This window comes from Hippopotamus amphibius, chromosome 10 (assembly GCF_030028045.1).
Source record: "Hippopotamus amphibius kiboko isolate mHipAmp2 chromosome 10, mHipAmp2.hap2, whole genome shotgun sequence".
NCBI classification, from domain to species: Eukaryota; Metazoa; Chordata; class Mammalia; order Artiodactyla; family Hippopotamidae; genus Hippopotamus; species Hippopotamus amphibius.
In genome coordinates, this window is record NC_080195.1 from 72,637,637 (window position 1) to 72,653,387 (window position 15,751).

The 15,751-nt window shown below is 34.7% G+C and overlaps 1 protein-coding gene across 11 annotated transcripts in view; it reads right to left on the reverse strand.

The window, feature by feature from the left end:
• EPHA6 (EPH receptor A6) overlaps window positions 1-15,751 on the reverse strand; it is an 868,712-nt gene that overhangs the window by 281,509 nt on the left and 571,452 nt on the right. For 8 of the 11 annotated variants that reach the window (XR_009047653.1, XR_009047652.1, XM_057696163.1 and 5 more), the window contains 2 exons: window positions 4,167-4,214; window positions 3,599-3,761 (listed from right to left, as the gene is read on the reverse strand). Coding sequence is in view for 9 of the 11 variants with exons in the window: in XM_057696163.1 (XP_057552146.1) it covers window positions 3,599-3,761; window positions 4,167-4,214 (211 nt within the window). In the remaining 2 variants the exon portion in view is untranslated. The remainder of the gene's footprint in view (window positions 1-3,598; window positions 3,762-4,166; window positions 4,215-15,751) is intronic. The other 3 variants (XM_057696167.1, XM_057696160.1, XM_057696158.1) reach the window with 1 other exon arrangement.

Sequence of the window (15,751 nt, forward strand, 5' to 3'; positions counted from 1 at the left end):
AGGTTGTTCGATAGACTTAGGAAAAGAGGATCCCAATAGCCATAGTTCAAGGCTCCTTTTACAGTGCTAACAGTCACAATAGTCCTCTTTAAACTTGCTGGCCAATTTTCACTAGCATATTCTGACTCTGGAAAAAAAAAATCCAACCAGTGGTCTAAAAAACATGGTGATAGCTCTTTAGAAGCCACTGTGTTTGTAGAGCACAAGTAATCAGTGAAGAACATTATGATTTTGAAAAAGGATTATTTCATATTTTATATTATTGTCTCATTGGTTGTTAGCAAACTAAAAGTTGAACAAAGTAAAATAGGTATGGCTAAAGAGAATTACATTGCAAACTACTTTGTTTTGCTTATTTAAAAAAATTTGAACTGGATCATCAAATGAGAGAGTACCTAATTTCAGCTCCCAACTTCACACCCCATCTCTATGCATTATAAAGTCAATTAATTAAACAGAATACACAAGAGAGAACTTAATAAGAAAGCTGACATTACAGTAGTTCAGATAGTACTTGAAAAACAAAAGCTATAAAAATTTAAAGATGCTCTAGGAGGGCATATAGAGAAAAAGACTGATGCTGTCAGTTGGAATTCATATCATTATATTCCTGAATTTATGGTAAACCTACCCATATCCTACTATGACATTATTCATTGAAATTCTCTTCTGGATATAAACAGCATGCTTTGAAAATGCAATTTAAAGCTAACCAGATAAAAAATGATCCTTTAAATGATTTTCCCTCAGGCTGTAAATTGACTTGGGAAGCCGCTCTATGCACCCAAACTCCAGGTTTACAGAAACATATTTTTCAGACTCTTCTCAAACATTGTCTCTTCAAGGGTGTAATAAAAGTCACTTTCATGACATTTACAAATCAGTAATTCAGAACGTGGTTTTTGCTGCCTGCTGCTGCTGCTGTCAGTGTTCCTCGGGTTCTAATCCTGCACCTCCACTCATTGGTTATCCCATGTTGGTGAAGCTACTTAAGTTTCTAAAAAGAGTTATAATCTTGTCAGAATTAAAAAGATAATTTGTGTAAATTGCTCAGCAGACAGTCTTGCACATGTTACTGGTCATGTTACTCCCTAAATCCTCCCATGAATCCTCAATATCTTCATAAAGCCCAATATGCTTAACACGGCCAAACGAGCAACTTCATCTTGTTCTTGGCCCCTGTATAATTCTCTGCTTTTAGCTCCCACCATTTTATTTTTCATGTCTCCTCACTGCAGTCACATCAAATAGTTGGCTCTTCTTTAAATTTTTCATGCTGTTTCAGGCCTCAGTGCTTTTGCGATTCTTTTATCACTGTTTTTTCAAGAATGAGCCCCTGCTTCTCATCCTCTAGCCTTTCATGATCTATTCATGCAGAATTAGGGCTTCTCTATGCATTCACAGCACTCTTTGTATATCTGTCTGGTAGTATATGTTATTCCATCCTGTATTTTTTTATTGAAACTTTCATTTTTCTCCCACAATTCTAGACTATAAATTATGCGAAGGCAGAGGTTGTAGATCTTATTATTACTTTTTAATCCCCAGAGCCTCACACAGAGTATGGCACATGTTAACTATCCTATACATTTTTCATTGAATGAATCAGTATTATATTGGGTCATGGTAAGTATGGGACCTTTCTGCTAAGGAGTTTCAAAGCACTTATCTTCTACATAACATCTGAAAGAATTCTAATCCTGAAAGTGCAATGAGTTGAAATTTAGAGTTAAAACCAAATAAATTTTTTTAATATTTAGATCAGAACTTATTGTTTCCTTATTAGACTAGATTGCTTTGTCTAAAAGTCCTAGATGAACGTAAATGACTTATCTAGACATAGACCTATCAGTGTCAGAGTACATTTCTGATTTGATGATATAATATTCAAAAATGTCATATGTTTAAAAAGTTAGGTGAATTTCTTCATCTGTGAAATAAGATGCAATAAACACACCCTGGACAAGACAAGATGTGACTCTTCCCTGGACCAAACTTTTCTTGAATTGTGTCCTTGGCTTTGTATCTAGGTTAAGTCTTGACATGTGGGCAGGGAAAATAACAATCAATAGGACATAGCAGGGACACTTTTTGAATATTTTATATTATTTTTGATTATGGAGTTTTGCTTTGTGATAACTACACTCTACTCCCAATAATTTCATCTCTAACTTGAAAAGTCAATAGTCTACAGAGGGATTATAAATGACTACCACTGGTATTAAACATTCAGGTTAAAAATATTCTTTTTATTCATTAGTTTACTTCCCCTCCCTAAGCTGCGTTCCTTCTTAATCAAATATGTCGGTGCTTTTCCACTTTTTAGTTAGAGTTGTAACGAAAGACTTCTTATGGGTCAATATTGTTTATTACTGTAAAAACAACAAAAAAACACTCCTTCTGTCATGTAGTTAGAAACTCACATAGCTTCACTTTCAGGGAGTGGTAAACTGGGGGAACTGTGGCTTAATTAGAGGTCTTACCATTGGCATTTTATAATTCAAATGAAAGGACTTGGCAGGATGGTGGAGTAGTTAAGAGCACAGGCCATGGAAGAAGACAACCCTCAGTTTCAAATTTTAGCTTAGCTTTCTTACCAGCCACATGAATCTGCACAAGTTGCTCAATTTCCCTAAGCTTCTGATTTCTCATAAGTAAAATCAGGAAAATAATACTGGTCTTATTGGATGTTGATATATTTAAATGAGATAACATGTGTAAAATACTGCACATCATATTTGGCACCTATGAGAGGCTCAATAAATGGTAGCTGTTATTATTGTTATTCATAAAGGATTTTTACAATAAATTTGCTATTCTTGAATTCTTATACAAATACAGGTATTTTAACAATGATGGGAACATATTTTTATTATAATTAGATATTTAGATATTTTTCCATCAAAGTACATAGCAAAAGCCACTTATCCTTACAAAGACAGCAATGTGATGGATTTCTAAAATCAAAAAAATAATTCAATGGTACAGCTGGGTTTAGAATGAACACGACATTTAATGCTATGTTGCATGACTTTGGAACACCTCACTCCCCTCATCTCCCATTTTGGTTTTCAATACATTGAGGCTATGATATTAATTTGATTTTCTAATCAAGCCCATGCATCTATATTTAAATTTCTAATGTGCATTTCAGTGGAGTTTGTCTCCTGACCACTGCTTTTATTGATCTAATATAACAAGCCAAAGCTGTACAATTTTGAACTAACTGCTAAAACCATTTGCTCATGGCTTTACTCTCTTCCAAGTATTCATTAGTATCCCATTATGATGCCAAGACTGGCGAACAATTAGGCTAACACCACCCGTTGAGACACTCTATGCTATGGCCTGAGTGATGAATTCTGCATAAAGAGACATATTTGGGCCACATTACAATTGTGGTAGAGCAAGGCATTTCATGACAATGTTTAACGATAGCACCAAAGCATTAACTGAAATGACTGTATGAGTACTTACATGAACCGAATCCTACTTGATGAGACTATTCAAATTTTGGGACATTAGATTTTCAACTACCAGGTCAGAATGGAACCACACTAAATTAACATCTTACTTTATATCTTTGTGTGAAACTTACTTTCATCTCCTGTTTCAAATTCAAACTTCTGACTGTAGCCACTGTATCCTGTTGCTGTCCTCACTCGGATATGAAAAATGTACTTGGTGGCTGGCTTGAGACCTGTGATGATGACACTGGGGGCCTTGGACCTCGTGGAGGAATAGGTGAGCTGCTCATGCTCCTGAGGACAGAAAAGAAGAGAAGGGGAATTAAGCAGAGTTATTCTACTTTTATCTAGAGACATTATAAAGTTAAGCTGAGGAATTATGCTCTATCAAAAATATTGATTAAAGAAGTGGTGTAAGCATGGTTTCCCATAATTTAGTGTTTAGTTATTTATCAATTATGATGCATATGATATGGTCTTGATTTGGAAATTTATTAAGAAAGATGATTATCTTATATAAACTGCACTTGTACTTTTGGTGACTTGGATTTCTGACCCAACTCTAAGGAATGGTGGTGGCGTGAGAGCACGTTTACACAGAATGGCAGCTGAATCTTGAACAAATGGGCACATCAGATCAGACCACACCAGCAGAGTGCAAGGAGCAAGGGTGGGAGAATTCAAGTACCCGCTACTCACTTCTACCCGCAGGTAGTGCCAAAATGCCGGCGCTATCCGTGGGTAGACCTGTGGGTGAAAGGAAAAATAAATTAATTGCTTTTTAAAGTTTGAAATCTTTTATCCCAAATCAATTGCATTGTTCTGAAACTCAGTGATTCCCCAGCAGTAACAATGAAGCTGATGCAACTTAAGGCATAAAATGACGAAAATTTTCCTTTGAGGGAGAATTAACTCCTCCGCAAAATACTACAGTTTATTTTGTAAAGATGTACAAGATACATAATGACTGTGAGGTACATTTTAAAACAGTCTGCCTGTGAGGGAGCATCAAAGACACAGAAAGGTATGAAAGACAGCACACCCAAGAAACCAGGCAGGCCTGCAGGCTTGGTACCCAGTCACCTGCAGTTAACTGCCAAACTGCCTCTCCTCACCAACAGGAACCACAACTGGCTGAATGCCCTAGTCATTTAGGGTCTCTTAAGTGGGCTGTCTTGTCTACCACCTCAGAATAATTTACTTGTGCCTTTAAGAGACTGTCCACAATATGCTGGTAGTGGGAACACAAACTCAATACTGTTTTTGTATAGAGCTATTGTTCAATAACTTTACAATGGTGCTCTATAGGGTATCTGAAATAAGTATTTTTGTGTGAACAACTCAAAATTCATAGGTCAAATTAGGCCACCAGGCCCTTGGGTTAATTCTCCACTATTCTCATTATAAAATATTTAAAGAGAGAGATTCTCAGAGATGGAAGTGACTTTCAAGATCGTTAATTAAATCATTCATTTGATGCTTAAGTTTGACCTATAGTATTGCCATCAAGATTTCTTTTAGTCTTTGCCTGAAAATATCTGTTGTTCAGGACACCTACCAGACTAACAAATGAAGTTATAAAAATCTACATACATGCAGAGTGTATCAAATTGCATTTACTGGCTGGTGATGCTATAAGATTTAGAAATATGAAAATAATTTCCCTTAAGCTACTTTTGAGAAAAAAATCCTTACCTTAAAGATAATTTTTAAACTTTATGGACTTGTTTGTCAGAATTTTATATGCTACATGGTCATTCTGTGTCTAGTTAAGGAACTGAATTTGTCATCTACTCCCCAAATAGAACTGTTTATTAAACACAAAGTACAAAGGAAAAATTAGTTAACAATAGCAACATTTTAAATAAAAAAAGACAAAACAGATAAATTGCAAGTTATATTTATCCCTAGGTCATTTCTAGATTAGAAAGTAAATAAATATCTGCCTGCTATAAAATCCAAGAAAATAAAATCTATAAAATCGTTAATGGCAGTAATTATCTGCAAAGGGCTTAAAGAAGAAGCTTTCTAAGATCAAGGTCTTTATAATTAGGAGGCTTAACACCCATATTCTGGAGAAAAAGAGTTTGTGTACTATTGAAAGAGATGATACTGTTTCTGGTAGAAATTTGTAAAAACTTTTGGATTGTTCATTCTTACATACAAGAGGAGAGTATTCCACCTCTCACAGAATTTTCTGCAACATAAGAGTTATGGTATATTCTGAGTAGCATTTCATGAAACTATGATTGAGAGAATTTTAAAACCCTTAAAAAAAAGAATTTCACCTTATCCTTAAAGAGAGAAGACACAGATTGAAAAATTTACTTAGAATGGCCCCATAGTAATTACACATTATGTCTTTGCTGCTTCCCAGAAACAAAGCTAAATAGTAATTTATTACTCAGTAAAGTTACAGGGAGCAAAGGACTCCTTTTGCAAATAGCTTTTAGCATGTCTGCTGTTATACAGAAGTGTATCTGTAGCTATATCCCTGGAATAAAAATCATTAAGTAGGAAGTATGCTTACGTGGTCCTTCAACCTACATCACAGCAGCGTGGTGGCTGCTGCCTTGCCTCACATCTTGCCTCCTCCGAGATGCCAAGGAAGAGAGCTCAGAGACCAGTCATGAGAGTCCTCCTTCCAGTACATGGCAGCTCTCTCTCCTCCTGGTGTTTCCAAGCTCTTGGGAAATCAAGTTAGCACTTATCCATGACAAGCATGGGCACTACTGTCCCAGAACTTTGGCTAATTGCCTTTCGGCTTACGTATCAACTCCAATTCAAAGTAGTTGTCACCAGGTAGAGACAGTGCTTTGCCTCAGAGCCATCTAGATCTCTTTATTCATCCACGGAGGCTCAATTCTGAACATGCTTGAATAGGGTATGTGTGAGAGTTTTTCTAGAGTTTGTGCCATATGGAATTGCTATTTGTATACGTATGTTTTCAACTTTGCTAGATAATACATTCCATTGTTAATAAAACTATCTCACAAATGTTTCACCCTTGCTAAATCCATAGTAAAATCTTCTCATTCTTGATATTATTCATCTTAGTACTTTCTTTTTTTCTTGATGAAGCTTTCCAGAGCTTTGAACCAACTTTTGGCTTTATCTCTCTATTGTTTCTTTGTTTTCTATTTCATTTCATATCTGCTCTATAAATTATTTTCTTCCTTTTTTTCTGTTACGTTGTCTTCTAACTTCTTACGTTTCATGCTTAACTTACTAATTGTCAGTACATCTTTTCAAATACAATTCAAATCTACAAATTTCACTCTAAGTACTGCACTACTGTACTTCAAAAATTTTCATGTTATATTATCAACCAGTTGTAAGAATTTACTGATTTCCATAAATACACTATTTTTTAGTCTTTGTGGCAGATCCAAGATTATTATTTACACACTTTTAAGGGTCAAAACAGGTTGTCAGGCAGTAAATAAATGGTATAAAGTGAAGCTCCAAAGACATAACCCCATGGGTTGCAAAGTACACTGGACCATGGATAGGAGAGCACTGGCAGTCTTCTCTATTAATGCTTACTGGCTGAACGTGAAACAGTTTTTGCACTACTTCCCCTTGGATGAGCATCAATAATAGTATCAATCATGAGACAGAACATTTAGTAGCAATGCACTTTAATGTACTGTTATGTATATCATTTCCTAAAATAAATGTATATACAATTTCTATTTTACATATTTGTATTCACATATACCAAAAACACAGTTCAAAATTAAATAGTGTGGGGACTTCCCTGGTGGCGTAGTGGTTAAGAATCCGCCTGCCAATGCAGGCGACATGGGTTCGAGCCCTGCTCCGGGAAGATCCCACATGCAGTGGAGCAACTAAGCCCATGCGCCACAACTACTGAGCCTGTGCTCTAGAGCCCTCAGGCTGCAACTACTGAGCCCATGTGCCACAACTACTGAAGCCTGCGCACCTAAAGCCTGTGCGCTACAACAAGAGAAGATACCGCAAGTGGTCAACAAAGATCCAATGCAGCCAATAAATAAATAAATAAATTTATAAAACAAACAACAAGAAAAAGAACTAAATAGTGTGAACAAAGGGCATTCACTATCAAAGAGAATATGCATGTATTATTCTTTAGAGATGTAGATTTTTATTTAAGGTTCTCTTTTCAAGGGCAGATCCTGCCACTTAGACTCAGGAATTGCCCCTTCCCAGCAATTGCCTCTTCCCAGCTGCCGAGAATTTAGGTTTTCCTGGGAGTCTAATCTTATTGTCACATTGAACCTTTCACTTACCTAAAATACTGACTGTATGCTTTATCTCCATAGATATCAGCTCTTCATGGTTACTAATAGGGATGTCCTTACTAGAGTCTGGACCCTCTTAGCATTCAGTCTGAAAACTAACTTAGTGAAAAGAAATAGGCTCAGGTGTCCAGTCACTATGGCTGCAACTTTCTGCAACCAGAGGTAATATGGTCTGTTTCAACAGAAGGCAGCATGTAAAGAATTCTGGGTTGGAATTCTCCTGTCGTGGGCTCAATTTCAGTTCTGATTCTGTTATGTACCTTCAAGACTCTTGATTTGCTCATACAGAAAATTCATTCATTCCACCCACATTCACTGACTGCTCACTATGGGTAAGTTTCTAGAGCACTATAGTAGATTTGGCTTACATAATCACCAAAGTTCTACCTAAGCAAATATATTCTATAATTTTTGTATTTTAGAAATACAAGTCCGCTCCTGCTGTGACTGATTCTCATCACGCCTCACTTACTGTCTTAAGTTTACCAGTCCCACTTAGAGAAGTAGATTCAATAGGCCCACAATGTGGTCATCTTTTAGTTGGTTTGCTTTCTCTTAAAGTCTTTGGGTCTAGGGGGATTTCCATAAGATGTTACCACATTATTGTATTTTTAAAAAAAAATTTTAAACTAATTGGATTATATATATGGTTAGAAATTATGTTGTAGAGTTTTTTTCTACAGACATACAGATCTAAATATATATCAGCAATCATAACAACCACGATTTATGCGATGCTTTACAATCTGCAAGGTGTTTTCACACACATTCTTTATGTAATACTCATAATAATCTCATGAAGTAAGAAGAACTGGTAATATTTTTAGTCTCACTTAGTATATGATGAAACTGGTGCAGAAAGAATAAGTAACTTTTATCAAAGCAAGTCACACTAGTCACATGAGTCAGTGGTTTCTGTTAAAGTTGTGCTTTTTCACTATCCCCAATTTAGGCAGTTATGTGCAGGGCAAAAATGCTTATAAATTAGATTTTGAGCCAAGGTGTTTTTTTTTTTTTTTTCCTCACACTTTATGTTCTTGATTATCTAATCACCAGAAATAACTTTAAATTTAAGACAGACTGTGAACCAGATAGTAATGATTTGATGGCATTAGAATACTTTTATAGAAATAGTTCCTCAGTGGTAGAAACAATTTTCAACATTGAAAATTTCAAAGATAAAGTTATTTTCTAAGGTTAACACATCCAATCATCTGCCTTTACATTTTTTTTTATTTTGATATTATGTCATATAGACAGATTCCAGGAAATTCCAAGGGACTTATAATTCACCCAATCTTCCAAGGAATGTAAAATATTTGTATTTGGGTCTGGGAATAGAATTTGTTTCATAAGGTCCAGAAGATTCTTCTAGAGTTTTTGATGTATGATGGTACCCTACATGGCTTTCTTCACAGAACAGTACTAAGAGGACAGAGTAAAGCATTGTTGGATTTTCCTTTATCCTTTCAAGTCATGCCAAGTTTAAGTCATTAACGATAGGTAAAACTGCTATTAAAAATTAGCACTCTACTGCCACAATCATTATTTTTTAACTAGCAACGTCCTAATTAAGCCAATGGTAAAACTCTTGTTCTACTGGCTAGGAGATTAAAGCAATAGATTCCTAAGAAAACAAAGAAGTGGACATTAATAGCTCTGTTAGGGGTTGTCTAAGTCATTTTTTTTGTCTCTTTTCTCTTTCCATTTTTGTGTCTTTCTCACCCTGCCTCTCTATCACACATTCAAACACACGCGGCACACACACACACACACACACACATTCATCAAACAATTCATGATAGAAGACTCTTGAGATGTCTCCATAATAATCCTCTCAAAACTAAACAAATTAAAACCACATTTAGGAACATGATTCATTACCTGTAGAATGATATTTTCCCTGACAAAGCAAGGATTGCATAGCCTAGAAACACAAAGTTTGAAAGGTTATCAAAGAATCTTACTGCCTAAAAAATGGTATTAGCAAATCTGAAAATATTTTACTTGAATGAAAGGAAGTTATTTCACATGACCCTAGGAAAAGGAAAGCTTGTGCACTAGATCCTGCCAGAGTTTAACAATTTCTTTCCAAAGAAGAGAGACACTGAATTTGATGGATTTTATTTTATAGGTCATTACAAGAATGAGCCCTACCTGGGGGTAGGTACTTATCATACCCTGGCTGAAAGATTCCTTAAGATTTTTCATATTTTTACTTTGATGCTGTGATCTCCTGATTACTAATGTGGATTCCTGAGAGCCGTAGAAGTAGAAATGAATATATTTGTTCCTGGAAAGGACAGGCTTCCCTAAAATTAATATATGGGCATTCCGCTTGATTCTTCAGTTTGTTTTTGAATTTAATTAGAATGAGCAAATCTCTGAGAGAGTCATCAACTGCTAGTGTACTCCAGTTGTAGGATTTGCAAAACAGAGCATCAGAATGAGCTGTGTGAGCCCAGGAACTGAAGTTATAGCACATCTGTAAAACGGGTATACTTGTATTAAAGTTTATAGTCCTAAAAAGTCATCTATTTCCATTCTTGTATCAGTTGCTTTGTTTCATCCCAAAGAAGTGTTTATCTAGTCCTTTTTTAAGAGCTCTTTAGAAAGAGAATCTTATTCTACTTTAGGCACACCATAAGATACATAGGTTCTTCTGAAAGTGTAATTATTTTACTGAAATTTAAAAACAATAGTTTTTTTTAATATGTGGAAAATGTCTCTTCTAATGATTGACCTGTAATAAACCATCATTTTCTCTCTGCTAATTATGACTGTCTACCTAGAAATTCATAGAGGATTAACTGAAAAGATTATCTTGGCTTCCAACTCACACTGATCCTCCTATGACCAGATCTAAGTTAGCCCCACAATCAGGGGAAAATGGGGTAGTGCCCAACCAAGCTGATTTCCCCAGAGATAAAAGCAAGTGAAAATAATTATGGATTTCTTCTCCAGTGACACTGAATCCATGATGAGAAGACACAGAGAGAGAATTACATTGAATAATCTCAGCTTTTCTGATCGTTGCCTTCCTGAGTCTACAACATTCTGTTCTGCCTTGGATTCTATATTTTGACAACCTTAAATAATCATCAGAGTTGGGTTTTGTCGTTGGTAACCAAAAGAGTTGCTTTCTTTTCTCACAATCATTTAAGTGCACAAGAGGGAGTTTCTAGTTTGGGGAGAGAAGGGGTTAACAAGCCAGTTGGTAGGGTGTTCTAAGTTAGTGGGTAAGGTGTTCTGAAATTTTTTTTTAAGTAAAAATTTAATACTGCTATGACAAAATTACAAATTAAGCACAAGTAAGAAAAATATAGAAGCAGATATTCTAAGTACACAACTACTTTCTGACTGCACTTTTGGAGAAGTATCATTTAGTATACCACAGCTATAATTTACTATAAACAACTCTTGATTATCCCCAGTAATACAAAACAGGAGATAATCCTAAATCACTTTTAAATGCATTCATAACTTTTTTCTTTTACTACCTCCAAAGAGTATCTTGTTTCACCTAAAATGAAAATTAAATGCATTCCTTGAACATTAAATATTGAGCAATAGTAGGAGATGGCTGTAAAGTACACCTGCTGGGAGAAGTATAATGATCTAGAATTAAGCATTCATAATCAATTTTCAGAAAACAGATAACCTAGCCATAGATAATTAATTGCTTGAAATAGTGGTTAACTTTATTTTAAACTTAAATGGCTAAATTGTTACAGTGTGACCTTTACAACATACTGGTGCTAGAATGAGACCAATGGAGTCTTAGCTGTACTCAGTTTGTCTATGAAAACTGCGAAGATTACACCATCTCAAAGGGTCAGGCTTATTGTAAGAATAAAAAGCCAAATAATATGTAAAACCCTTTTACAGGCTCCAGCAGATGTGTTTAGCATTATTTCTTTCTTTTAGGACCTATTATAAACAGGTGGTGCATTTAATCTAGGGCAATGATAGACTTTTGCCTTGAGGTAGTTCTGCTGATGCTGTGAGAGGTCTTTTCAAAAATTTTGTTATGTGTTTTGCTTGCCTGTCAACCTCTGCATTCTCACTGCTTAATGCAGTGTGCCTAGCATACTGTAAGCTCTCATGACACATTAGCCAAAAATAGTGAACAAATAAATTAATGAATTAATTTCTCTACATGTTTAGCTTTCAAATTATACATATTGTTACAGCAATTTAAAATTAGTTTGCATAAATTAATGATAATTCAAATGAGAGATGAGAATAATTGTTTTGCTGGCTTATGGTACTTCAATAATCAAAATGCAATAATATTAAGTCAGTATAGCTGGCTTGTTTTTTTCAGAACATTGTGGAGAACAGCCAAGATTTCACTTGTCAAAAAATGTTTTGCAAAACAATATGCTTGAAAAACCTAAGATTTGTGCTGAAATATCTTTTAATACATATATATTTTAATATTTATTCAGTTTTAACTTTCCCATCTGTCTTCGTGTAACCTACCTTTGTATAAATGGGATATAGCTTTTTCTTCCATGTTCTGCTACTCTATAAATATTTATAATGGTGTTCAAGTGGAAATTAAATGTTTAAAGCTTGATACCTGTCTCTGAAGAAAGTGCCTCCATCCCAAAATTCCTGAATGATTTTCTTAAGAGTATATCATAGACAAACAACTTTATCATTCATTCTTAAGGTTTTGGGTAATTTATAAGAATTTTAAAACCATGTATAAATTTGGTGATAAGAATAATAACATATAGATAGAAAGAAGAGGGAATATATATAGAACAAAATATTTTAAAAATTCATATTTACTGAAGTATTTAGTATGGATAAACTTATTTAAAAGGGGAGAAATGAAAAGGAAATTATAATCACTATAAGAATATTTGAGGATTACACTTAGTTTAGACATTTTTGAGAGAGTTTACAAATTTCTGCTGATGTCAGTAGTTTAGGTTAAGTACTAAAATATCTATATCAAAGCTAGTTAAAAAACAACTTTTATCATAAAATTAGGATAAGTTATCGATAAATGCCACTAAGAGGAAGAAACCACACCAAGCATCGTTGGAAACATTACCACACATATGTTGTCTTCTTCAAATATAAATGGTATTCCAAATGCCAAACTGAATGTTTTCAAAGTTAAACCATTGGAAGAACATGGCTGAATGGAGTGGCATAAAACGAGACAGGCAACATATGCATGGTGCTTTGATTAATTCTTCCTAATTGTGGAATGTGGATTAAAAAAATAAAGCTAGAAGCTATAACATGTTTTTTAGAAAAGAAAAAGATAGAGCAGTTAAATTTTCTCACACTAGTACTAATTGAATTATATGGTAAGAAATATGAAGAACAGTAGAGAACAAGTCTTTGAAAATGAAATAACTAGACAGTAAATGCAGGTGACTGGCCTCCAAAACTGTTTCTTCACTGCTAGATATTCTGACATAATTAAAGTGAATAATAAGGAAGATAAGATTTATAGATAAGAATAATAAAGAGGGAAGAATTTCACTAGAGCGAAATTGCCAGTAGAATAAGAAAAAAGAATAAAAAAACAAAAACGCTTTGTAGAAGTCTCCATGGAAAAACAATATCTTTTCTGAGTATCCGTAAAGTCTTACAGTTGTCCAAATCAGCCACAAAACATGCTGATCTAAAAGCTGCTTCTTGCATTGAAAAGGAGGCAGAAATTCATTTAAATGTACAAGCATAAAAATGCCTTAGCTTCATTTAGAATAGGAAGAAAACACTTTCTAAAAACTTATTTTTCATTTTTATATTTCCCATTTAAATGTATGTTATTGCCATGGTGAAACTTTAATTTTTTTTGTTATATTTGTTGATGGGTCTTAATTGTGATATGATGACATATATTTGTTTCGTTCAAAACTGAAACAAAGCTATCTGTTAAGATTGATGTACAAAGCTACAAAGCATAATTTAGGTTTCAAGGAATGAAGTCCTGCCTCCCCAAAATAGAGATTTTAAACCTTCTCTGAAAGAGATATCATCTCGACTTGAAAAGCATCCCATTATGCTCTAAATAACTCAATATTTTCAGTTAATGCTCTAAGGCAGTCATTGCCTTTAAATTTCCTCAGAGGGCTAGTGTATCAAATTAAGATGTGTATCAAATGAATGCCTCAAGATTTATAATAAAATATAGGTTTATCAAGATACTGTGACTGAACCTGAGTAATATCTCATCACTGATGCAGAATAAGTAATATAATATTAAACACTGTAGTAATTGACAGCTTCCCACAGACCCCACCCCCCCCGCCACACACACACACACACACACATACGGTTCTAGTTCCAGTGCTGGTGTTTGAAGCCAAAGGAAGTTATAAGGAAGAAAAGGAATTCAAGGTAAAGCAAGCTCATTTTCAAGCTCATTTTAATCTGCATCATTATCAAACAATGGATGTATATTATTTACTTACTCCATATATAAACTAGTTTTGAAATCAAATTAGAAAGAGAGAAAATTATCTATGGTGAAGCAATAAGTTAAATTTAGGGTAAAATAAAATATAGTCTGGACCACAGTGAAGAAGCCTTTGGTTTCTGGTCATCACCAGAAATGTTGCCCATTTTAAGTGTTCATGCAGTTGGTACCTGCAAGTGGTGGTGCTAGTAATGGATGCTTTTTCCTTACACATGCAGAAATCTCCTTATCTTCAAGTTTGGGTAATTTGGTCTGTATAACTCCATTTTATTTGTAATGATCTCATTGGCATAACCCAATGTATAGTCCAGAGTCCAGATTCAAAGAACTGAAAAACTTCTTTGTGGAAGTTTTCTTTTCTGTTTTTTTTTTGTTTTGTTTTGTTTTGTTTGCTTTACTTTCCTAAATTAACTATTTTTTTACCCTATAATATCTCCAGATACAATTATTGAAATAGTTTTAAATTTTTAGAATTTCACACACATTCAAAATTAATAAATTTGCTTTGGCCCAGTACTGAAAAATACTTATTTTTAAAATTAGTACAAACTAGAAACAAAGCATATAATGTAATATTATGTAGCTCTAAAACCAAGTAGTGCAGCAAATTAACAATGGTGGCAAATTCTTATACTCCTCTCATTGAAAAGTTAGATCTTTGCCCCCTACCCCTTGAATCTCGTCTAGCCTGTAACTGATTTAACCAATAAGGAAGTGTCAAAGTGAGGCACTGCCAATTACTTGCCCAGTCTCTAAGAAAACTGGCAATTTCCACTTTTTGCTTGGAACTCTGTGTTGCAATCTGAAGAGTGTGGTTAGCCTGAGACTGTCAAGCTACGTAGAAGACCAAAAAGCCACTTGGAGCCTTGGAGAGAGAGGAGGTGAAGTAGGGAGGAGAGGGAGAGGGGGAGGAAAAGGGGATGCTGGTGAGATCCTAAGCACGGCCATTCCTCAGGTGTTCCCAATCCAGCTTATTTTCTATCATCCCAACTGAGGTCCCAGAAATTGTGGAGCAGAGATGAGATGCTCCTGCTGTGTTCTGTTCAAATCATCTGACCCATAGATTCGTGAGATGTAATACTTATTAACTGTCATTTTTAAGCCACTACATTTTGGGGGTAGTTTGTTATGCAGTAATAGGTAACTGGAACAAGCAGATTGACCATTAACCTGCATTTCATAGACCTCAATCTAATATGGAATAGTTAATTGATTCTATTTTTTGTCACTAGATTGGGTGATGGTATTTTGAAGATTGTCTTAACACACAAAACTTAATCAACTTAACATTCCAATCATCTGATTCTTTGGAAGAATCAGATAAATTGTAGGCCTGAAACAACAGGTTAAAGTAGTCAAAACAAATCCACTGAAAGTATAAACTGAACATAATATAGTTAAATTTTTTTTAATGTTAACACTTTCACAGTTCTTATGCTGCAGGCTCTATAAACATTCCCAATACCCAGGAAATGATCAAAGATTCTCTGTGAAGTAGGTCTTATAAATGACAAGACTGAGATACAGAGAGGTCAAGTAAGTTGTCCAAG